At 41.6% G+C, this 23,438-nt stretch overlaps 2 protein-coding genes across 10 annotated transcripts in view; one reads left to right on the top strand and one right to left on the bottom strand.

Moving 5' to 3' along the window:
• Positions 1–302: 302 nt before the first annotated feature.
• On the bottom strand, positions 303–19,492 carry ORC4 (origin recognition complex subunit 4). 3 transcript variants are annotated; one of them, XM_005153746.4, is made up of 14 exons: positions 19,433–19,492; positions 17,894–17,965; positions 16,444–16,520; positions 14,659–14,749; positions 12,005–12,080; positions 11,519–11,604; positions 10,028–10,076; positions 9,354–9,505; positions 7,252–7,425; positions 6,824–6,910; positions 4,166–4,274; positions 2,310–2,405; positions 2,157–2,224; positions 303–1,273 (listed from the first exon to the last, which is right to left on the bottom strand). In XM_005153746.4, the coding sequence occupies exons 2-14, from the start codon at positions 17,948–17,950 to the stop codon at positions 1,085–1,087; spliced, it is 1,311 nt and encodes a 436-aa protein (XP_005153803.1). In that variant the 5' UTR covers positions 17,951–17,965; positions 19,433–19,492; the 3' UTR covers positions 303–1,084. The 3 variants fall into 3 exon arrangements, with proteins under 3 accessions (XP_005153803.1, XP_030909115.2, XP_030909116.2); XM_031053255.2 differs by lacking the exon at positions 19,433–19,492 and adding an exon at positions 19,124–19,397; XM_031053256.2 differs by lacking the exon at positions 19,433–19,492 and adding an exon at positions 19,189–19,397.
• A 312-nt stretch (positions 19,493–19,804) lies between these two features.
• Positions 19,805–23,438, top strand: part of MBD5 (methyl-CpG binding domain protein 5) — a 154,665-nt gene continuing 151,031 nt past the window's right edge. For all 7 annotated transcript variants that reach the window (XM_034061414.1, XM_034061413.1, XM_034061412.1 and 4 more), the window contains exon 1: positions 19,805–20,128. The gene's annotated coding sequence lies outside the window, so the exon portion shown is untranslated. The remainder of the gene's footprint in view (positions 20,129–23,438) is intronic.

Below are 23,438 nucleotides of genomic sequence, written 5' to 3'. Positions count from 1 at the left end.
AACCCTAGCAGCAGGACCCTGGCTGTGAGCAGAGGCAGAGCCAACTAATGTCAGCAGCTCTGCCCCTGCTGCAGTTGTACCTGAGGCACAACAGCCTCACAGCCAAGTGCTTCCATAAAAGTAACTCCAACACTTGGCATCACCTTTTCCCACCTCTGCTCTCTACCCAGCAAGTAGCCATACCTCTCTTCATCCCCATTTCAGAGGTGCACCTTGAATTGCATGAGCCATACTACACTGTGAGGAGGTAGATGTTGGCTCAATACCCACTTTGCTGCCTGGGTAAGTACTTCGGAACAACATCTTGTGGCAACATTTTTATTTACAGTTTATGTTATCCTTGCAGCAAGGCTTTTCGTGACATGTTGTGGTTCCAAACCAATGGTAACTCTTACCTGGGAGGAAGTGTACTTCTGCCAGGTATCACTGAAGTACATATGCAGTAGCATGTACCTTCCAGACAGAGCCTTCCCTCCCCCTGCTGTCAGACAGACTTCCCATCAATGAGCCACAAAGCCCACAGGAGCATTCTGGGGGATCTGCTGGTGTTCCAGAGCTGCCCCAGCAGGCTGGTCCCTGCAGAAGCAGCTGAGTAACCTGGCCAAGGTGGGTTGTACTTCATCCCAAAACACCATGTGTTGTCATTAAAGGTTAATTAAAAAGTCTCCTGCATCAAGTCAAATTTGGGAAAAAAAGTATACCAAGTATAAGCTTCAAACAGCATTTGAGAGGTAACTGTGCCTTGGGGTTTAAGCCAGACCCACAGGCATGTGGGTGGTGTGCCCCAAGGCAACACCTGACACAGTCAATCCTAGACCAAGGAACTCAAGATTTATATGGAGTGGAAACTCTGCACCAGAGAAAAAGCTGGCACCAAGCTGAGTTAAACTGCCAGAGCATTCCCCTTCATCACTGTTACAGCCAGCAGAACGTAACATTGGAGCAGTTCTTGAAAAATGAAATCCCCCATCAATCAGCAAAGCTTCTTCCAAAAAGTTACCTCCTGTGGGAAAACGTGCCCTCTGCTGCAGCTCATACTCAAAAAGCTTGGTTGCAGAAAGTGAGGCTGCAAGTTCCAGCAAGTTCAGAGCCAGCTGAGTGATGAGGCTGCCCACTGCTTCACGTCCACAGGGCAGTTTGGGTACACCTGCAAGGCATCCATGATCTGAGTACTGTCCAACAGCAGCTTCATCAGGAGGTACTCACGCTGAGCACGTATATTTGGTCTTTCTATTGGCTTTACTAATTCCAGCTGTAATAAGTGTTCAAATGCCTAAAACCAAAAAATAAGAGAGGGAAGATGACATTGCTCATTTTGGATGACCAGAGACACTCCTGACAGAAGGCTGTGATGTGCTAGCCAAACAGCTGTTTGACAACAGCTCTGGTCTACTTCACATCGTTTGCACATATAGAAGAGCATGTCAGCTATGCTGGCTGATGTAGAATTCACTTTCCTTCTTAGAGAAACTGTTTGAAATCCAGTGTACAGGTAACTGGGAATGATGCTTTTATTCAGGGAAACCAACAGGAAGGTCTGTGCCAAGCACACAGCATTACATCATTTCCAGCTGAATGACACTGAATTGGAAACCAAGAGTGCTCAGTTGGAAGAGACAGCAGCTTTGACCACACAACTGGATTAATTCATCAACAGAAAAGGCAGCACCTGATGGTTTGTAACCAAAACACAGTTCCCAACTTGCACCTCAGACTGTAGTTGGGCAAGCTGCAGACTGATTCCACACCCCAGTCAGCCCTACTGGACTAAGAAAAGCCCATTTTTGATGGGGCAAAGTTAACTGAAGTTTTGGAGAGCAGAAGTGAACATGCTCACTGAAGACACCTGTGCATACACAAAGCTCTCCTTGGAAGCCATCTCTGATAATCAGTCTCACTGAACCCTTAGCCCCAGTAAGTTAAGCTTCCTTGAGAAAGACTTCACACTGGTACTAAACTCTTTCAAGTGCAGCTATTTCCCAGCTGGGCACTGCCTTGAGCTCCCACCCGAGGTGCTTGCTCCAAGCTCTACCCCCCTGAAGGGCCCTGTCTTGCATCAAGAGCTGCATTTGACTACTCAGCATCTCTGCCCTAAGAAACAAAAGACATCTCAATACTTTACAATGAAAAAAATAAATAAGACATTTCAGGCTTACCTTCATGACAACAGGCTTTTCAAAGTTGTACATACAGTGTGCCTTCCTCTGTATGAACTTCTGGAATTCTGTAGCAGTAATGGGGAAAAAACAGTGAGTTACTTAGGGGAAGTAACTGATGTAGGGTTGGTAAGGCTCAGACATTTCTCTCACCATTGTAAACCATCTGGAAGTTAAAGGGTTCTCCTTCATAAACATCATTCAAGTGTTTCATAGCTATAATTAGGCAGATTTCCAGGACAGACAAACCTAGAGGGAAAGACAAGAGTTGTAAATACTTCATCTCAGAAACGTAAGCAGCCCTCATACTATTTTTATTCTATTTTTCTATGCTGTAGGCCTCACCTATTTGTGTTATACATGTTCTTAATGCAAAAAAAAAAATCCACAATCTGAGAGGTTAGGTAAAAGAATACTTTTTTTTCCCCAGGTATTCAAAGAAAGGGGCTGTTTCCCTCAAAAAGCAAGTAATGTAAATATAAATACAAAGAAAAGCCATTATTGCAATTGTATGGAGTGACAGAGATGTTCAGGAGCACCAAGACAATCTCACCAGTACTGGACAGTATGTCATGGAATGAAACTCTGAAAAGGTTATTTGTCATCTGAAGCTGAAGAAGTGACACAGCAAATCAGCTCCAAGGTGCTGAGGAGACTTTGGGAAGCACAGGACCAAGCCAAATCAAACCCTGTAAAACCTAGAAGCCATGAGGAAGCCATGGGCTGAGTTAACTGTTCCTGGACAGAGCAGTTCCCCTTTAACTGTATTTAGACTTAGTATCACATCAGCAAGACACTTACATCTCTCTCACTGTTTGTGCAGGTTCCAGAATGCTTTTCAGAGAAAACCTTAGTGTAGTGCTCAGTACATCCCCACTGACAGTTTAGAAAGGGAAAACCTCCAGGTGCTGCGAAGGTGGCAGCAGCTTACAGAAACATGCCAGTAGGGCCTGTACAGCAGGAGCAGCAGCTCAACTAACGGCAGGTAAGTGCATGCAGCTGAGCTCCCAGAGTACAGAATTCAAGTTCACACGTCAGTTCTGTAGATACCCAAGCACAGACTGCTGCAAGTCACAGAGGGTTTACTGCAACAGCTAAAGTACCTCCTGTACCTCCAAGCTACCAGCACTGCAAGGATCACACACTGGTTTGGGTTGGAAGGGACCTTAAAACTCACCTAGTTCCAAGCCTGCTGCCATGGGCAGGGACACCTTCCACTAGCCCAGGTTGCTCCAAGCTCCGGCCAACCTAGCCTTGGACACTGCCAGAGATAGGGCAACCACAGCTTCTCTGGGCAACCTGTGCCAGGGCCTCACCACCCTCACAGTGAAGAACTTCTTCCCAATATCTAATCTAAATCTCCCCTATGTCAGTTTAAAGCCATTCTCCCTTGTCCTGTCACTACCTGCCATTGAAAAAAGCCTCTACAGCTTTCATGTCAGCTCCTTTAGGCACTGGAAGCTGCTCTAAGGTCTCCCTGGAGCCTTCTTTTCCACATGCTGAACAAGCCCAGGTCTCAAGAGGACTCCAGAGGTGAATGCAGTACTCCAGGTAGAATCTCATGAGAGCAGAGCAGAGGAGAATCACCTTCCTGGACCTGCTGGTGATGCAGGAAGGGGTCAGCATCTTCTTCCCTTTCTCCACCATGCCAGCAGGACAGACACACGGTCTAGGCCAGTTCCTTTGCCCAGGCTACAGGTGTTTTTCCTGACTAGCACTGAAGCAGCAGACTAGCCATCTGGCACTGCCAGCTGTAAGCCCACATCATAGTGGTGCACTGGCCAAGCTCTTTACCCATCTAACTCCACCTCTAGTTTATTCAGCATTGTTATACCCACACATGTGTACGAATGCCCAGGGGCATTCTGTGGGAGTGGTATTCCCTGTGCAGCTCATACCAACAGGCACACTGCTCTAGACAGTACCTCTTACATCAGAGGTTCAGGGACGGTCTTGAGTTTCTTAGGAAAGATTGGGGGGGAGGGGGAAGAGGGGAAGCTGAGCTTTACCATGTACAATATTTGCTCTTGAGTCCGTTCGATACTGCTTGCTTGCTTCATGGAGATCTGATGCAGTGATAAGTGGGTGATGCACAGTAACGTTACTTAGAGCGAGCATCTAAAAATAAAGCAGCAGACATTTTCCATTTAATTACTAATTTCCAGACATACTTTCTGCCTGGGGGTGAGATGCTGAAGAACACAATTCTCCTGGAGTCACCTACTGGAAACATTAATGAATAACCCCCCCTCAGTAAGCTCATACTAAAAACCTTGTAAATAGCTGATAGCTACAACTACATTTTCCCAGGAAGGTTTTCCAGGCTTAGAACTTTAAAGCCTTCTCACTAGAGGACATAAACACTCATTACCTTGTTTATATTCATTTCAGTGCATTAGCATACTTTAGTGATTGCTAACTCACAACTGGTTTAAACACACCTTTGTGACGGGGAGCTGAAAGTGCCCAGAAAGTACCCGAAGGCCACTCAGGTAAGAGACCAGGAGTGACCCCTTCAGAGCATTTGCTAAATTCTCACCTTCTTACAATATGAATCCTTAACAACATTCAGCTACCTGCCACAGGAAGCGAGTTTTGAACAAGTGTGAGTTAATAGATAGTTAACTGACCTCTTCTACCACCACCCTTCCAAAGCTCTGGATTAGCCCCAAGGCTTTCTGCAGGAGCAGGCACACTGCAGTGACCTTCACTTGCTCTTCAGGACTTTAACTATCTGCCATGTAAATACTTTGTGGACAAAATGAAAACCAAACGTTTTTAGTGACTATTTCCTACTTTTGCAGGTCTGTGTGATGAAAAACTTAATTTCACTGAGGTCTTTCACCATCAACATCCAGTGCTATCTACAACCAGTCCTTCTCCATCCTCTTTCTCTCCTTACACATGGGGCTCAAGAAGAGGCTGTTCAGATAGACAGCCATTGGCTTTTTGTCTGGCATTCACTCAAGCCACAGGGACAGAACTGGGTGCCCTTAACTTCAAAATAATCTGCAATCTTGTAGCAAACTTCAGTAAACAGAAGACGACCAAAAAGCGGGCTCGGATCATGCTCTGTTTCAAAACTAAAGCAGAAAAGTCTATGATTCAGTTTTTGGAGTGACTGTAAGCCCAGCACTGGGTAAAGCTGTCAGCACTGAAGACTCAAAGAACAGCCCACCACCGAGCAGGTTAAAATCTGAACCCTTGCACCACATAGGATACACAGGTATGTTCACTGGGGTTTCACAATTGACAGAAACACAGAGATTTTAAGATGTTTTTAAAAAAAATCTCTTTGGTAATCAATGTTAGTGCGTTCATATTAATTGTTCTAAAAAACATTAAGTGAGGGAAGGCAAGTTTTGAGAGAAATAACCATCCAAGAGAGCCTGACCATGCGTTAAGCTTCAGCTCATTTGTCCTGACAGCAGGAAGCTGACCATCAGCATTACCTCCTACTTACTGAACACAGAATTATTCTCTCTAACAGGGGAGCAGCAGTCTAATTTTTCCCTACGCAGTGGAGGCGGCTTTCCTTCCACCCCTAACATAACTGGGAAAGTTTGAAGCTACCAAGTGTAGTTTTGAAAGCTTCTTCAGGCCCTTGGTGCCAGATAATGTGATCACTTGGAAGACAAGCATTAACTTCTGTCCCAGTATTTTCTAGGGATTAGTAGCCTCAAGCTTCCAGCATCTCAAGATTTAAAAGATCTCATTTCCCGACTAGCGTCACAGAAATTGACAAATTCAGAATAGCATCTAGGCTACCTAAATTGCTCCATGTATCAAACCAGCTCTGGAAAACAAAGTGGTACCTAATCAAACAGTTCATAAAGTGATTTGATCAAATACTCCGCATAAGAAGAAACTGGAAGTGAAAAGAAAACAAAAGCATTTCTTCTATGTGAATAACAAGACTAGGAACATGGGAACACTCTTACTGAAGAGATGCCCAGGAGCAATCAGTCCATAAAGGCAAGTAACCTTGTATCACAGCAAGGGCAATGGCTTAGGAAGAAGGAGGAGTGAAAAAAGGGATGACAACAAATATTTTGGCTTTAAGTAACAGTTACTCAACTAAAAGCAGTTCCATAAAAGCACTGCGTGTTTTTATGGTGAAAGTGCAGATACCTACACAGAATTATGCTAGAGCTTAATTATGCGCAGGTGAAAGTGAAGATACCTACACAGAATTATGCCAGCTTAAGCTCAAGGTACAGGAAAGGAACACCAACACACCTTAACAGCACCAGCAGGATGACAAAGCAGAGAGCAGAAAGTGATGCAAGAACACAGTTAAGTCACAGTAGTAAAAACAATGATACCAAAATTTACTGATTTTTGAAGATAACAGACATTGATGAACAGCAGCAGGTTCAGTACAGGGACAGATTTAGGGAAAGGAGGAATATTTAGGTGCAACAACAGGCTTCCACGTAGCAAAAGCAGGTTTCAGTACAAGCAGTTCTCAAGATTCACTAGCAATCAAAAACAATCTCAGAAAGGAAAAAACAACTTGAAAGTATTTCACCTACAGTTTTGCTTCATACAGGGAAAGGCCTGGCAAAAGTTATTTTCAATGCCAGAAGAGTGGCTTGAAAGATACAAGTACTATTTGCCAGTTACTGAAAAGCAGGAAGATATTATATACACATCAAAATACATACCAAGAACAAGTGAAGTGTCCGCAGATCTTTACTGTGGTGAAAAAGGTTCTGCAGCACATCCTGCACAGTTTTATCCTCTGAGAGATGCTAATAAACAAATAAATAAATTTTAAAAAAGGCAAAAAAAGCAGTACTTTAATTGTCTCAGCAAATATTTCCTAGTCACCTGAAAAAATACAGTCAGCTGGCTTTCAGGAAGAGCTCAGATTACATGTGACAATGCAGCTCTTTGTGTCTAACCTTAACTTTCTGGTCTTCTAATTTTACCTCTGGACTTGAATAAGCAAAGATTCCCTATCACAATTTATTATTCTGTATCAGACTCAAATAGTGAAAGGAAATACTAATCTGAGGTAAAGGCTTTGCACTTTTTAACTGGTTTTACTTTAGAAGTTTTACTAAAACCAAGTGTAAAGAGCTTTAAATACCTGAACATTAGTATTCCATTTTTGTGCAAAAGACTTGTCAGGAAAATCAGCAGGAAGAGCAAGCTGTTCCTTGAATATCTTTATGTATTGTTTAAAATCAAAAGAATTCATTAGATATATCTGTCGGTGAGAGAACCTTGACTTTACTCTTTTCTCCAAGAGCTCCAGAATATCCTTGGTAAAAAAAATAAATAAATAAAATGTACAAATAATAATTAAAAAGAGTAGCTGCATTTAATGCATTCTTTGCTAGAATGAAAACTACAAAACACCAAAGTAAATCCTGTTTAAAGAAAATGAATTATTAAATTCTCAGACTTGAAATGTTCCAGCAAGACCTTTGCTAATTATTATAACCCATGTGCTCCAAAATGCCCAATGATTGGCCACTCACTCGAATCATGTGCCGCACTACATCACACAGGCTAATTAGTTGCTAGGATACCCAGCAAAATTTCTCCATCGATTATGTAAATATTTCAGTTACTTAAGTCTGCATTCAAGATGTTTTAGCCGCTGTGGCTCTAGACCAGTTGTCTAATTAGTAGATACAGAGGTTGGCAGCTGTCAGCTTACATGCCTTTTGTCAGACCAAAAGAATCCAGCTTAAAAGTACCCCAAAACACTTAAGAGCCAGTATTTATCTTCCAGGATTGTCACACAGAACTAAGCAGGTCTGCCATCAGGTTGTCTGTGTAAGGGAGAAAAGCTTACTTTTCTCAGAACATACAGCAACAGATGGCATCAAAAACAAGCTGTGGAGTTCATCCTGAGAAACCCAGTACTATCACCCTACCTGATATTGGCACAGAGGGATTGCACTTCTAGTTACTAAGGATTTTGGGTGGTCCTTTTTGTTTATTAAGGGTTTAATATGCATTGGTTTCAGTGTTTTTATTTCCACTAACAAAAAAAAAAAACGGCTTTAAGAGTACTGAAGCTCCTCACCAAAAGGGAGCAGTAAGTGTAAACAGAGAGCCAACAATGCAAAACACAAAGACACCTTTGGATTTAGAAATCACAAGCAACAGAGATCAGTGATTTAAGAGTTCAGAAGCAACAGCCATCACCACAAGCATGGTATGGCTCTGAAGACTCCATCCTGACTATGTTCCAAAGCAGAGCAATATGGGGTTCTAAACAATGTGTGATGAGAATACCAGACTCAGGACAGTAATCACAGAAGCGTTTGGGTTGGAAGAGACCTTAAAGCTCATATAGTTCCAAGCCCCCCTGCCACAGGCAAGCACACCTAATAGATCAGGCTGCTCAAAGTCCCACCACAAAAGAAAAGCTCAGAATTTACTAAATCAATTATTAACTTTCAGCATTGTGCCCAGCTAAACATCACCGAAGCCCAACCAACCCGAGATTTAGGCTGCAATGGAAGATTTTAATCATTCTTCTTGTCATAACCCAGCTATCTTTACCACCAATCCAGTTTACTTAGAAAAACAGTGTAATTTTTATAAAATATCAACTTCCATAGTGTCAAAAATGTCATCATTTCACAGTATACATAAAATCTGTCCACAGTTCCCTACAAAGTTATTGTAACTATCACAGCAAGTTTAACAAGGATCCTAAACCCATTTTGAACATGTTCTTTTTAGAGCAATAGTGCTCTACTGAAGTGTTTGCTTAAAAAAATTCCTTGTCCCCAGAACAATGTTTTAAACACTGTAGATTAATACCATTCTGTTCTTACCAGCTGCTGACCAAGAAACTGCAATGCCCAGGAGCCTCTCCAAAGAGGGAACAACAGTCCCTGCTAATATGAAACAGCCACATGGATAAAAATACAGCTCTCGTGCGGTAATACAGGATCACCGCCTTGTGTCTCCTTAGACATGTAAAACTGCTCACCTAGCAGTGCAAAGGAAGGCTTTGCAGTATTTTGGTTATCCAAGTTTGCTCTCAGCACAAATTATTGTATTGTTTTTAATCACCCTTACTCCCCTTCCCGATTCTAAAGTCAGAAAACTGCATAGTAATAGTCTCTTAGTAAATAAGCAAGGCTCCAGGAGAGAAAACATCCCAACTAAGGCAACAGTCTCTTTAAAACAGCTGAAAACATTGAATGATAAAGTACTGTTTCTTACCTGCCTACATGTAAGTCCAATAACTGTTACTGGAGTCTGGGCTGACTGTGATATATCAAAGAGGTTATAGAGCAGCGTCTGATTCTTGTGATGAACAAACAAGTCAAATTCATCCAGTATAAACAAGACTGGACAACTGCTAGTTCGATCTCCTGAGACAGCAATTTGAAAAGTTAGTCTGGTAACTTCATCCTTGGGCTTCCATCTCTGCAGCTCTCACAAACTCCCAGTTTAACAACTTACATATTTTCTTTAAGCTTGTCATTAAGCCCTCCTTTCATTTAAGTACTGTTACAACAGTAGAAACAGAAATACATGGAAAAAGTGGTAAGGTTTGGTATTATTCTGCCAAGCATAATCTCTGGTTGCAAGGGAAGGCAGACTTCCATGTTCTTTTTTTTTTTTTAATGCACTATTTTCAATAGCTTTAATCTGGATAAAAGAATCTGTGATCATCACAGGCAAGCCTTTACAGCCTCAGTTATGTTAAGTATATGTTTGCTTGGGGTCATGTATGTCTTACATTATTACTTTGCAACCATAACACGTTCTTGGGCTAGGTTTCTTCATAACACTTATACAACGTAGATGAACACACACATACATGCTAGCTTTCCATCCAAATGACAAACATGCATACACACTGTTTCAGAACAGGGGCTACTAGTACCTACCTTTCCTTAAAGCTTCAAGAAGGAACGCAAGATTTTCAGCAAAACTGCCCTATACAGAGACGAAAAAGGTTTCACAAGAGATTTTCAATGGCATTCTCAGAACTGTGTAGCTATATCCAGTTCAGGCACATAACAAAGGCCATCTCCTTCTAAACCCCTGCTCTCAAAAACTTACAATGTTACTTCATGTTGTATAATCATCACCTCTACAGGACAAGAAAATGGGGAGTTAACCCTACACTGATCCACTTCTTTCCAGTCTGAAAATCCCAAACGAATTGACTCAGACAGGCCAAAATTAGCAATGAGAAGAATGTCTACAATAAGCTAACTTTGTAAGTACCATTATTTTTCCTTAGATAGCTAATGCACATGCATTTTCCCTCTACACACATGCAAAAACTGACAAAGTGCTCCACTGAGAAACATCAGTATGCAGCTTTTTAATCTGCAACCTTTTTAGACAGATCAAAACATCAAACATTCATGACAGACAACAATGGATTGCTATGACCACCCTGCTTCAGTTATACACATTTATACTCTCTGAAGTATACAGGGTGTGAGATGGGAAGTAACTACAACTGAAGACCACAAGCCCAATCAAACAAGGTAGAAAAGCCAATTAACTGTCCAACTGTAAATTGCATAAGCTAAGATAGTAAGTTGAAGAGGGAACAGACACCCCTGCAAATCAGTATGTTTCTCTGCCCATGTGCAACCAACATTAAGAGTTTAAAGTAGTACTCCACTGTAATGTAACAGAGGAAATTACAGGAGAATTAAGCATATTTAATTCCAGTTTTGCATCCAACATTTGTGGACTTTGAAAGGTTGTTCTAGTTCTCTATTGAAAGGACAATCCATTCAAATGGCTATGCTGAAATTAAATACTTGCCATTTCCTTTTATTACTGCTGCTGTATTTGGAAAATTTTAGCTTATGATTAGAAAGGGTTCTCCATTCTCTGTATCTAAAATCATTTGGGATAAGTAAGAAACCAAAGCACAGCCCAACAAGCAGTTCCAAAAAATAAAGCCTAATAACTACAGTCTTGTATTCTGCACTGCCTCCAACCTAGTTCTCTGTTTTCTCTTAACTGAAGCAGTAACATCTCTCTTTAGCTTTCCAAATGCAACTGATGAAAATAAACCTAATCTATTGCAACTTCACCTTTCACCCACCTCCTAATTCTGCTTTAGCCACTTGGATTGGTATTATATATATCTCAAATATGTAAACTCCATAAATCTCACAGGCCCTATCAAGGAGCTCAGAAGGACCTTCCGTCACATCAGAAGATGGCCTCTCAAAAATACTCATTAAATATAACCTGAAGCACTTCAGCTATTCTCTTTACTACTGACTTCAGTACTAAGGTAAATGAGTCAAAGCTCATTCAGTCTCAACAGCTGCAGACTATAAAGCTAGTTTTCTAGGCAAAGATTTTTGAGAGATATAAGCAAAGAGTATAATAAAGTTGATACTTACAAAAACTTTATCCCCAACTACATTTTCCAGGTTCAACTGTCTGGTGATTTCCTTCAGGGCCACTTTATCATTAGTCTGCAGAAGCCCTGAAAGAACACATTTTTTCATGAAGAATTGGCAGTTTTTCACTCCAAGAGACCACATCTACTGCCACCAGAACCTTATCCAGATGTTTCTCTCAATTGCCAGCCTTACAAAGCTAGGTCTTTTTATAAATTAAGACTAAACAGTAACTTTCTACATGTAAGAAGAAGTCACTTAAAAGAACTGGGTCACAACTGAACTAATTTTTAGCATTTTGATAAGTCATTAAAAGCACAGAAGTTCTCTTTATATAGAGAAATACAAATAAGGCATTTTGGAGCTCACAGACAAATGCACCCATAACTGATGAGAGACTACAATTGCTGAAACCAAATTTTTTGTTCAGTACATACAGTAGAAGAAACTGAGTGCAATGTGACATTTGAATAATGTACTACTGACCATTCAGACGAACTTCCAGGAGGTTCCCTCTAACTTGTTTCATTTCCTTAAGCTCTTTTAAGACACAATTTAATAACTAGGGAAACAAAAAAGAAACAAAAAAAACCCATTATTCCTTTAGAATGAGATTTATGTAGCAACAATAAGTGTACAAATTGATTATTAGCAGATATGGAACAGTATGCACAGTTTCATTAAGTAACGTTTTTGAGTACTTTCAGGACTAAAATACTAAAATGAAAACTTCACATTCACTGTCTTGACTCTAGCAATTACATTTGTTAGTTCTGCTGAATTGGTTGAGAAAGAAATGTAAAAATTACTACAGTATTTTAGTCACTCATTTTGGGGGCTAATATCTAGGGCTTTTGTCTTAATCCAAAGAAGCTTTATGAGTTTGAAATGTAAGAGAATTTGTCTCGAGTTCGTATAATAGTCAGTTTCACTGCTCCATTAGATACTGCAGAACAAAAATCTTTGTTTAAATCTTTAAAAACACTATGCTTTTGCCTTTCCTCTTTAAGTCAGGCAGCATGAAACAGCACATAATTACATCAACTATTGCTTATAAAACTTAGGGGTCCCAAATTTACAGTCTATCAAGAACTTGTTCCTGGCAAAACTTTAAAGAAACTTGTATTAAAATACATATATGGAGATGAAATGTTAACTTCTTATGCACTTGATATGCTTTGCTTTTGCTTCCTCAGCTAAGAATTTACAGCTCTCATGTATGTGTATGTATACATACATACTTAGTTATATACATACAATTTGCTTGTCTCTAGCAGTCTTTTTTGAAAACTAACATTTTCACTTGATATATAATAAGAAAATAATTCTTTTTGCATGTGTGATTTCTTCACTTATATTCTGGCAGGAAGAATCACAAATTTCAGTTTTCACTAGTCTTATGCAAAAGGTCCAGGGAAAAAAAAAACCTTCAAGTAACAAAAATAGTTTAAATAATAAAAATCGTTAAAATTAAAGTACTATTTTAAGTAATAGTTCTAGTGACTGGGGAGCATGTGGTGTTAGACGGATCACTGTTGTGGGTTTTTAAAAATCTGTATCAGGTACTCCAATTTGCTTGCAGTATAGAGCTCATCCCTACTTTTCTATTGATACTGCATTTAAAAGCAGATATAGTTAGACTCCTACTACAGATGCCAATATTTACTATATGGAAACACTGAACAAAAAAAGCATATGCACTTGGTTTCTCAAGTTTATGCCCAATAAGCAGATGCCGTTCATTCAGGTTAGCCCCTTAGGCAATAATCTCAGTAGTACCTTGAATGTCTACACTGTAAATAACAATCTAAAAACTATTTTCTGCACCATAAGAGCGTGTGCTCCTTACTTACAAGTTTGTAAGTCTAATAAAGAAAAACTGAACCCCAGTTCAAGAGGAGCAGGAAGTACAAAGGTGGAGGAATCCTTATTTGCTATCAGTTTATCAACTCTTTCCGCACCACCACAACATAGTAGTATGGCAATTATCCTTCTGAAGTGCAACGGGTAACAGAAGGTAACAATACTGAATCCTTTTGAAATGTAAACCAAAAAAGCTATCAACAAATTGGCAGAATGACTGGGGTCAGCTCTGTCATGGATATGTTTACTACCTATTAATTTATTACTATTCAACTATATTTAAAAGATTAAAGGCCACTTGCTTTAGCACCTGGGGAGATCTCTGAAGTAATTTTTGTAATTTTTCAATCTTAAACACTTTTGGCAGTAACAGCCAACCTATCCATCAAATTATACGCTCATAAAAGACTTTACTGTTTGCACTACATTAAAGTATATAACCCTTAGATGTCAACCCTTCACATGCCTCAACTAAAAAGTTTCTTCAAAATACAAAAGCTACACTTGTAAACTAGAACTGCCACACATTATTCGGCTTCCAAGTAATTAAGGTAACAATGTTCTTCAATGTGTTTAAACCAGGATTAAGACACTTTACCATTCTCTAGATACAAACAGCTATAGTTGTATCCATCCCCCAGTCTGTTCCTTTCACAGTTTTTGGGTGCTTTTTCTGTCATTTTTACAGCACAGGCCCAATAGCAACAGCAGTTTAACTTGTAAAGAGTACGCAAAATGTGGCTTTAATTGCAAAGATGAACAAACTCCTTTGTGGCAAGGACCAGAGAGATTGATTGCAATAGGAGAAATGCTGAAAGGAGGCAGAATCCATGATGTTGTCAGATCACAGAAAGACAAATGCAACTTGTTCTGATAAAATTATTTCTATTTTACATATTTTGGGTACTGTGGTTTGTCACAAAACCTGGTGAAGACACAAAAAGAATTCCAAAACCAGGCATACTTCTGCAAGTCACTGTGAGGATGGACCAGGACATGTTTTTGTCAGCAGCACATTAAGCTGTTCTATTTTACAGAATCAGTAGGAATTCAGCATTTGAAAAATTTCAGAAACCAGTTTCTCCATTTGTTATTCAACAGAATTAGCTCACAAGAAGTCCTAAATTGTTCTGAAACTGCATGTAAAAAATTAGCAATTCTCTCTTTACAAACAGGTAGAGATGAAAATGTAGCTGCAAAACCTCCCAAGACTTCATTGAGGCCATCTAACTCATGCTTAATTTGACCTCATGTAAACTTTTAATACACATTTATACCGCAGTCTTTCCTGATCCTCGGGGTCCAATAATGAGGGCAGAATTACTTTCTCCATGAACTGTAGTCCGTTTCAGCAGATCCAGCAGATGTCTGTGTTGACAACAGCAATAGGTTAAAAACTTCAAAGCAAACGAAATTCACTGAAACTATGGAAAATTCAAAGATGTCGTAGAACATGAGAAAACTTGACACTTTTCAACTTGCACTCAGAGCTAACACTCAGGGCACGCAAAATAAAAGACAAAGTACAAAAGGCTGAGCAACCAGATCTCTTAAAACAGTTTAAAATATTAAAACATGCAGAAGTCAGGAGTATCACTAAAGTTCTGTCATTCTCCCCCATGAAAGGACAGACTTCAATAACTATTTCTTCCTTAAAAAAAACCCATAAATTAAAAATGGAAGACTGCTTTCCGTGATACCACTACAGTTCACAAAAAAACCCCGAAAACTGGCAGACAGACTGAAGGAAAGCCTTGACACCAGCAAAAATTAATATTCTAGTGGAATATATTAATTTTAACAATCTTCACAAAACTGATTATATGCTAAATTTAGGTATTCAAAGCTTGTGAATGGTAATATCAATACTGAACTTCAAATTCATATTCTATTCCCATCCAAAAGAAAAAAATACAACTCTAAATTATCTTCAGATAGACTTATTGCACAGTACCACATTTAAAGTACTTATAAAAAAGTACTGACACTTCCAATTCCCAAATGCTTACAAATGCTGGGGTTTTTTTTGTTTGTTTGTTTGTTTTTTTTAATTTAGAATATTGACATTATGGAATCACTTCTAAAGGAGTGATAAAGCCGTCATGTAACAGTTGCAGCAAATGCATGTGGGTTTGCTCACTGTTTGAGAGCTACCTATAGCAAAGAGCCCGGATACATCTTGGGAAAGAAAATAAGAGTTGGGAAGTTCATTATGGTTTTTCTCTAGTTCAATTCACCTATGGTGGTGTATTAAGCAGGGGACAGTCTCTAAACTGTGGTTCAGAATTCCAATATGAAGAGGGGAGGCTCACTGTGTAGAATACTAACATCATAGAAATACATTTTCTTACAACATGCCTATGTGAGCTCTGCCTACATATGACACTACACTTAATACACTAACAGCAGAAATGCTATTTTCCTTTATCTTACAGAAAGGAAACTAATGCTCGCATCAGGTGATTCAACTTGCATAAAGTTACTCTTGGAAAAATTGATGTACGTCACGTTCTTTAGCAATACTTTTTTTCAAAATTTGACCTGCACCTATAAAAGGCTTAGTATTAGGATAGCATTAATATCACAATAGGTCCCTTCTTCCTAACTTTAACCTCCACATCTGGATGGCCCCAAGAAGTTTTGAACATGGGTCTCTACTTCAAAAAACACGATGTTGGCATCCAACCTTTAAGATTACCTTTTAACACAGCTTACCAATAAAGAGGGAAAACTAAAGTAAAAATAAGATTCACAACAAGAGATTTAACATTTTTGCTTGTTCAGGTCATTAAATATAGGCTTAGAATATGCACTAGAAATATTTTTCAGGTTCAAAAATAACATTTCAGGAATTACAGATTTGAACTAAGGACAAGAAATACAAAAATCAGAGCAACAGTTGTATAAACTTAAAATCTGAGGCAAACAAGTTTTAGAAGCACTGTGCTGTAGGTCATCTAAGCCTGTATAATTTAGAAAAACAGAGGCAGCAGAAAATCCTAACTTCATCTCATTATTTTCTACTGCTGTTAAAGTCAAAATTACTTAGTCTGCTCCCTCACCTGTACTGATGTTCAATCCCAAACAGTCTTCCAGCAGCACAGTGGTGACAGAATCTTTCACGTAAAATTTTCTGTGCCTGCGGATACAACACAAGAAAGACTGCTTGGAGCTTCAAATACCAGGATGTACCAATAATGTAATTACTGCAATAAATGCATAGGAAGAACATGGAAATTTTGTCATCACTGATACTGGGGTCTTGAAAGTAAGAAGAACACTGAAGCAGGCAACAATATTTTACAGACTCCTATAGCACAGAAGAGAAAATTCAGCTAAATGATAGCAATGTGTGCCTTTGGTCTCTCTTTCCTTCACCACCCAAAGGGATTTTACACTTGTCACCAGAATAATGCCAGTAGTGCATCTAATTTGTAGTTCTACTTCCTGTGTAATACAGGGCAAACAAACATTTACCAGCTGACTGAAAGAACACATAACGCACTTCATTATTCCTCAAAATCTTCAGTGAATATGCTTTTTGCACCCCTCACAACACCACTGCAGCCTATCAGAGTAAAATATTGGTATCAAATTTACAGTTACTTCGAAGATTCAGTTCAAATACCTTCTAACACTTGGCCAATTTACAATGGAACTATTACCATCAGCTTTCAGCAGTTTTGGTTTAAAAATAAATACATGTCGATGCATCTCCATGAAGTACTCCTCAGCAAGTCTAAATAATGGACAGAAGATGGGAATCCGTTTTGCTAATAATTCCACCACATGAAATTAATTTTTAGTATGAGCTGTATTTGTCAAATTTTTCAGTTACTTCTTCTTCTACTAAAGCTTTACTGATTTAATTTCCAAATTTAATTATGTTTGGTGAATAATGTAAGCAAGTCAGCATTGTCCATTCACAAGTGAAAAAGTTTTCCACATGTAAAGGGATTTTATAAGTAAACAAAGGAAATAATAAAATATAAGAAACCACTAAACCAGAAGTAATTCACTACAAGATTCATCACAGTTTTTAAGCAGACACTTTGAGGAGATAGAAGAATAAAGGTTAAAAAAAAAAAAAAAAAACTAACTGAAGATTAATTTGGCAGCTGTTGTCCTGCCTCACATAAGCTGTTAAAAACAAGCCACCTAGATCTTGATTCACCCTACAACCTGGGAGATACAGAATCTGATTAGGTAAAAGTACTTTTATGCAAATCTACTGCTACAAATCAGAGCAAAAGCTCAAGACCATCCTTTACTGTTTTTATTAAGACTCCAAAAGGTAGATCATTTATGTAACACTTGAAGCAAACATCAGGTAAGAAGCCGAAATACAGAATGTAAATACAAAAAAAACATTTAGAGAACTAGAAATTACATTGTGCATCTGTATATGTATCTTTAACTGTTCTAGTAAAAAATTACAAATGACATGGACAGTAGAGGACGGAAAAAGTTTAGAACTTAAAAACAAAGTCAGCCAATAAAGATGTTACTAACCTGCGAAATGCATTCTCCATTTGCTCCACCACTCTCCTTCGCCTTACGCTTACTCATTGCGGAAGGCTTGATCTTTAAATAAGAACATAAAGGTTATACTAAAGAATAAGTCTTTCCAAATAACGTTAATCAGAAATTGTATTTTGATGTTAGTAAAATAAATTTAGTATAACCAACAAAAACTAGCTAGTTACTAGTTTCAAATAACTTACGTTGCAATAAACATCTTTTCTTAACTGATAAAGATGTGGTAAATTCACCTTACTAGCAAAAAAGACCTGAAATATTTAAAGGATTTTTAATTCACTTCTTAGACTAAACCCATGTTTTCATACAACTTTTGAAAGCATCTGCCTTAGGATGCTTTTCAATGCAACACAAACAGTGCCTAAGGTAACTGATAGGCCAGAATTCAAGGTCTGCCATCAGGTTCCTAACGGGGATGATTATTCTCAGCAGGCATGCCAAGGTTCACTAAGGTGGCACAGCTACACGCAGACTGATCTCTCACAGAGCCGGGAGTGGCATTTGTAACATTTACACTTTAGGTATATCACTGTGAACCACCACATCGATAAACTCCAAGCAAACTGTACTAACAAGTGACATTTATACATCATCCGACCAACCACAAATTCATGTGTTTTAAATGTGTTTCAGGTAGTTCAAAACAGTATGTTTCTGTACCTGGAACAAGCCACAGGCACATGGTAACGTCTTACGTCACAACATTTGAGTTTCGACATTACCAATCGGCTACCCATGCTTAAACTGGTGCAGCTTTATAATAGCCAGCGTCTCCCTAAACAAGATAAGGAAAAGCCAATCCTCCTCCGTGCTAACGGAAAGGTTCCAAGACCTTCTCCACAACAATTTATGCTTCTTTTAGCACAGTCGCTTTTCTCAGTTTTGCTCTTGTTGTAAAGCCAGCACCGTTCTGCCCCTAGCACAGCAGCTATGCCCCAAAGGACGAGACCGGCTGCTAAAAAACCCACATAAATGAAGCCGTCACTGCGGAATCAGACACGAAGGAGTGCAGGGCACGAAAACACAAAGCAGAGACTGAACAGAAACCGTCAGATGAATCGGAGTTTAACGCCGAAGAGCGTACTCCTTTCCGTCTTCTACCCAGATACCAAGCCACCGCATCCCACCGAAACCTCCCCTCGCCCGGGCCGAGCTCCCCGTGCATTCCAAACGGGAGGCGCCGCTCCCGCCTAGCACCCACACCCGAGAGACGCGCGTCCGCGCCTCCGCAGAGCTCCTGGTGGGGCAGCCCGGGAACGCTGGCTTACGGCAGTGGGCCAGCAGCAGCAACTGGCCCCCTCGCAAGCCAAATCCCCATAACCAGCGGCACTGCCAGAGCTCGGGAACGGAAAGACAAGGGGCGCCTCCTCCTCTGCCCTGCACTCTCGGCCCCGGAGCCGCTCGGTGAAGCGGAGAGCGCCGAGCCGAGCCGAGCCGTGCCATGCCATGCCGAGCCGTGCCGCACCGGAGGCGGCGGCCCCGTGAACCACCACCCTCACACCACACACTCACCCGCCTCTCCACCGCGCCCTCCGCAGGCCGCGCCTCACTGGCCCGCCCCCCTCACGTGACCGCGGGCTGCCCTCCACCCAGCCCACCCGCCCCCTCACTTCCGCTCCGTCCATGCCCAGCCACTTCCTTCCGCCCCACAGACGGGTCTCCTTCCGGGTACGCGCGGCGCGCGCGGCCCTGTGGGAAGGCACGTCCCTCCCTCCTCCTCCCCCCCGCAGCCTCCCGAGCTCCCCCGGGGCGCATGCGCAGTGGCTGCCTCCCCTCTTCCTCCCCGGCAGCGCCGGAGCCCCAGCAGCCGGAGCAGCAGCAGCAGCTGATGATGAGGAGCGCGGGGGGGGCGGGGGGGCCCGTTATTTATACCGTTAAAGGGACAGGGCGCTAATTCCGCTCAGCATCGGCGCGGGGGCGGGGGGCCGGTGCCAGGCGCCCCGAGTTTCTTCCCCCCACCCCCAGCCCCGCCGGAGGAGCCCGGGGAGTTTCTTCTCTCTCCTGTCTCCACCCCCCCTTCCCGGCGGCTGTCGGCGGAGGGAGAGCGAAGCCGAGAGGCGGCCCCGGCGGGAGGCACCTCGGCGGGGGAGCGGCAGGCAGTTGGGCAGCCCCCACCCCCCGCGCTCCCCTCCTCCCCCTTTATTACCCTTTGTGTGCGTCTCCGCCTGCGCCGCTCCGGGGCCGGCCGGGCGCCGGGGGGCCGCTGAGGTGAGTGCGGGGCGGCGGCGGAGAGGGGGGAGCGGCGGCGGCTGGGCCGCCCGCTTGTTTACCTCAGGGAGGGAGCTGGGGGGGGGGGGGGCCGGCGCTCGGCCGCGCTGGGCCGCGGGCGGCGGGGAGGGGGCGCCGGGCGCTCGCCTGTCACTTTGTGGCCCCTCTCAGCGCCGGGGGCTCCCCCCGCACGGGCCGGCCGGAGCTTTGTTGTCGCTGGGGCGCGGGTGATGCTCCGTTCCCGGCCGCGCTCCCTTCCCCGTCGCTCTGGGGGTTGCTTCCCCAGCCCCCCGTGATCCACACCGGGCCGGGGCGGGGGTAATGTCGGTGGGGACGGCTCGCTGTAGAAGGCGCGGTGTTGTGAGCGAAGTTCGGGATGGCTCTCGTGGGTGCTGAGCCCCGGCTTGTCCCGAAAGTGTTGTTTTCCTCACCGCAGTAGGGAATTCGGTGGCTGAAATAACGGCAGGGTACTGGGGAACACTCGAGGTTTGCGCCGGTGGGCTCTCTGGATGGGCTCTCTGCGGTGATTTCAGGCCGTTATTTGACTTATTAAACCCCTGCGGTGGTTAGGGCCCCAGTTGTACAAAGACCCACTGACGAGCTTAACTTCCAGGGGTTGTCCAAGAACTGGACTCCCGACGAACGTCAGTGTTTGCAAAATGAGAATTGATGTTGAGCGTGTGATAGCAGGATGTGGTTATTGTTGGGGGCTGGCTAGATTTGGTCAGTGGTCTGTTCAGATATATAGGTTGCAATATATTATTCCATGGCCTGCTGCTGGGAAGGCCAAATGTCTCCATCCATGCTCAGGTTGTTGCTGGTTTGTTAGGTCGGGTATCACCAGTGGGCTGATCTGACCATTTTTTATGCTGATTAAAAGGGATGTTATGTGTCAAAATGTCTGAAATAGGTATTAGTTTGCCCCCTTACATTTTAATCTGACTCAAGGAAATCCTGATTCAAGGAAGCCTTCTAGAGATTTGCTAGAATCCAGAAGTAAGAGTTTGGTCATTAATGCCAAGTTGAAATAAGAGTTCTCTACATAAGTAGGATGTTTATATTAAAATTGCTGTTGTCTGCTTATTTCTGGAGCTTAATTATGTCCTCTGTAATTTTAAAAAGACAGTTGGAGTGCTCAGTTTAGTAAGTACTGTGGAGCATGCTAAACTGTGAATAGGCCATGAGCATGTATTTCAGTGGGGCATCATGGTGGTCAGCAGAGAGTGTGTGTTATCTCTGCCTCATGCTGGAAGGATACTCACAAGAAAGAGCTCTCCTGAAATGCTTTGGTATCTTCCATTTATAATTTGTACATGTCCTGCGTGAAGCAGCAATTTTGTGATCAATCTGGAAAGAGCTTGAGAAGGCCGTAATTTGATGGGATGGGAAGAATGAGAGAAAAGTATAGTTGGACTAGTACTTAATGATATTGTGAGGAAGAATTGAAGGTAGCAGTAATGATTATAGTTCTTTCCAATAATTTGTCATTAGTTTTTTGTTAGCTTATAAATACAAAGCTACTTTGGTTTTAAATGTAGAAAAAAATCATCAATGGTAATCATCATCACAATTGGCAAATGCATGTATAAAACGCCATTCTTTTAAACATATGACTTTTCTTTTAGTTAGCTTACTACAGGCAAGAGTTGGACAGCAAAGGACTGCCCAGGAGTGAAGAACATAGCTTTCTATTGGTTTTCTCTCATGACAATGTTTCCTTTCTCATCCTGAGATACCACTGATTTATTTTCATTTCTACATGGAAATCTATAGTGGCTTCAGGATTATGCTCCCAATATATGTAGAGCTGCAAATCTGCCTGCAACTTTCATGGCCTACAGCTGATGAGATGTATTATTTATTATGGGGATTTAACACTTTAATCTCTTTGTGTTTTGGTGTTAAAAATAGGCATGATTTGATTTAATATGATTGCTTAGTAAAATGCCTGAACGGAATTCTAAAGCTGGGCAGAATAATTCAGGCTCTTCTCTTACTTTAAATCCTAGAGGTAAGATTACTAGTAAACCCTTAATTTCCACAGGCCTTCAGCTCCCGCCGCTGAGTCTGTGTTGGAAAGCCAACCTCTAGTTTGGGGGGTTTGGGCAGGTAAGGTTCCTCCTAAGGAGCCACTGGTGGGGCTGGGATTCCAGCTTGTGTCGGAAGCAATTCCTGTGTTTCTGTAGTGCCTAGCACAAAGGAATATGAGGCTAATCTGGAGCTTCTGTGAGGTATCACAACCACCTTCTAAGAACAGGAAGAATTGAGTCTCAACCTCTGATAGGAGTAATGTGTGTTATCAATGGCTACAACTAAACAGCAATATAGTTTTCTTTTGATTGGGTCTCTTAAGATCTTTTTGCTGCTATTATGAGTAGGTATTTATAATTGCTAATTGCTTTTAGGAAAACTTTGTGTGTATTTTTCAGTTCTTCATCTTTTGAGACAAAATGAATAATTATTTTCCTGAATTACAAGTTCATGGCTTCCCAGACTTTAGGTCAGAGAGGTTGTTTTGAATTAGCAAGGAACCTACCATGGTAAAATGTGGGCTGTGTTAGACATAAAGATGCTGTTCAAGCCGGATTTATAGTTGTCTTTAGCAGTCTTTCCTTGGAGTTTGCTATCTTACCTTTCTTTGTGGATAAATGTGTTAGTTTCTATTTGGACTACATTGGCAGATGTTTGGAGAGAATCTTTATGATGCAATACTTTCAATAGTTGAACTTTTCTCTGCTAGTAGTCCTTTAGTTTTAATTTGGCTATGGATGGGTCAGTCTTTCTGCTTGTTAAAAAGCATGGAAGATCTTGGCATAAGGAACAGTCCACTCAAATAGAATGCCTTCATTTTTACCTCTGTTATTTAATTTAAAATGGTCAGAAAATTCCCCCCTCCCCTGCCATTACTCATGAATGTTCCCTGTATGTGGAAGATCAGTAACTTGAATACAATCCATAACTATGAAATTAGTTTCTGAATTAGCAGCAAGTGCTTATCATGGATGTTCCTTCTGGAAGGTAGCAGACCAGGTGAGTGGCTGCTTGTGCCCATCTGAAGCCCCACTAATGTCAGCATATTTTTCTATGGGCTTAAGAGACCACAGGCAGTCTGCGAGAGACGAAACTCGTGTTAATGGCTAGGGACACACATTTTGAAAGTGACTTTCTTTTTAAAAATTACTGTTAAAACTTGAAAACTATGGCGTTTTGCTGTTCTAATCTTGTTTGGTTATCTGGGGCTTGGGTTTGCTTGGCTCTTTTAAGTGCCCTTTTCTGGTTTCTGTTTTGTCCAGTGGAAAATGGGTGTCAA

Source organism: Melopsittacus undulatus, chromosome 4 (genome assembly GCF_012275295.1).
Source record: "Melopsittacus undulatus isolate bMelUnd1 chromosome 4, bMelUnd1.mat.Z, whole genome shotgun sequence".
Lineage (NCBI taxonomy): Eukaryota > Metazoa > Chordata > Aves > Psittaciformes > Psittaculidae > Melopsittacus > Melopsittacus undulatus.
The sequence above is the reverse complement of the archived record's forward strand: the minus strand, read 5'-3'. Positions and strand labels throughout refer to the sequence as shown.

Coding starts and splice junctions, on each gene's coding strand:
- ORC4 (XM_031053255.2), bottom strand. CDS start 19,363: ATGGCACGGCTCGGCTCGGCTCGGCGCTCTCCGCTTCACCGAGCGGCT. Junction 17,966..19,123: donor CGCGGACGCGCGTCTCTCGG/GTGTGGGTGCTA, acceptor TCTTATTTAAAG/ATCAAGCCTTCCGCAATGAG. Junction 16,521..17,893: donor ATGGAGAATGCATTTCGCAG/GTTAGTAACATC, acceptor TTGTATCCGCAG/GCACAGAAAATTTTACGTGA.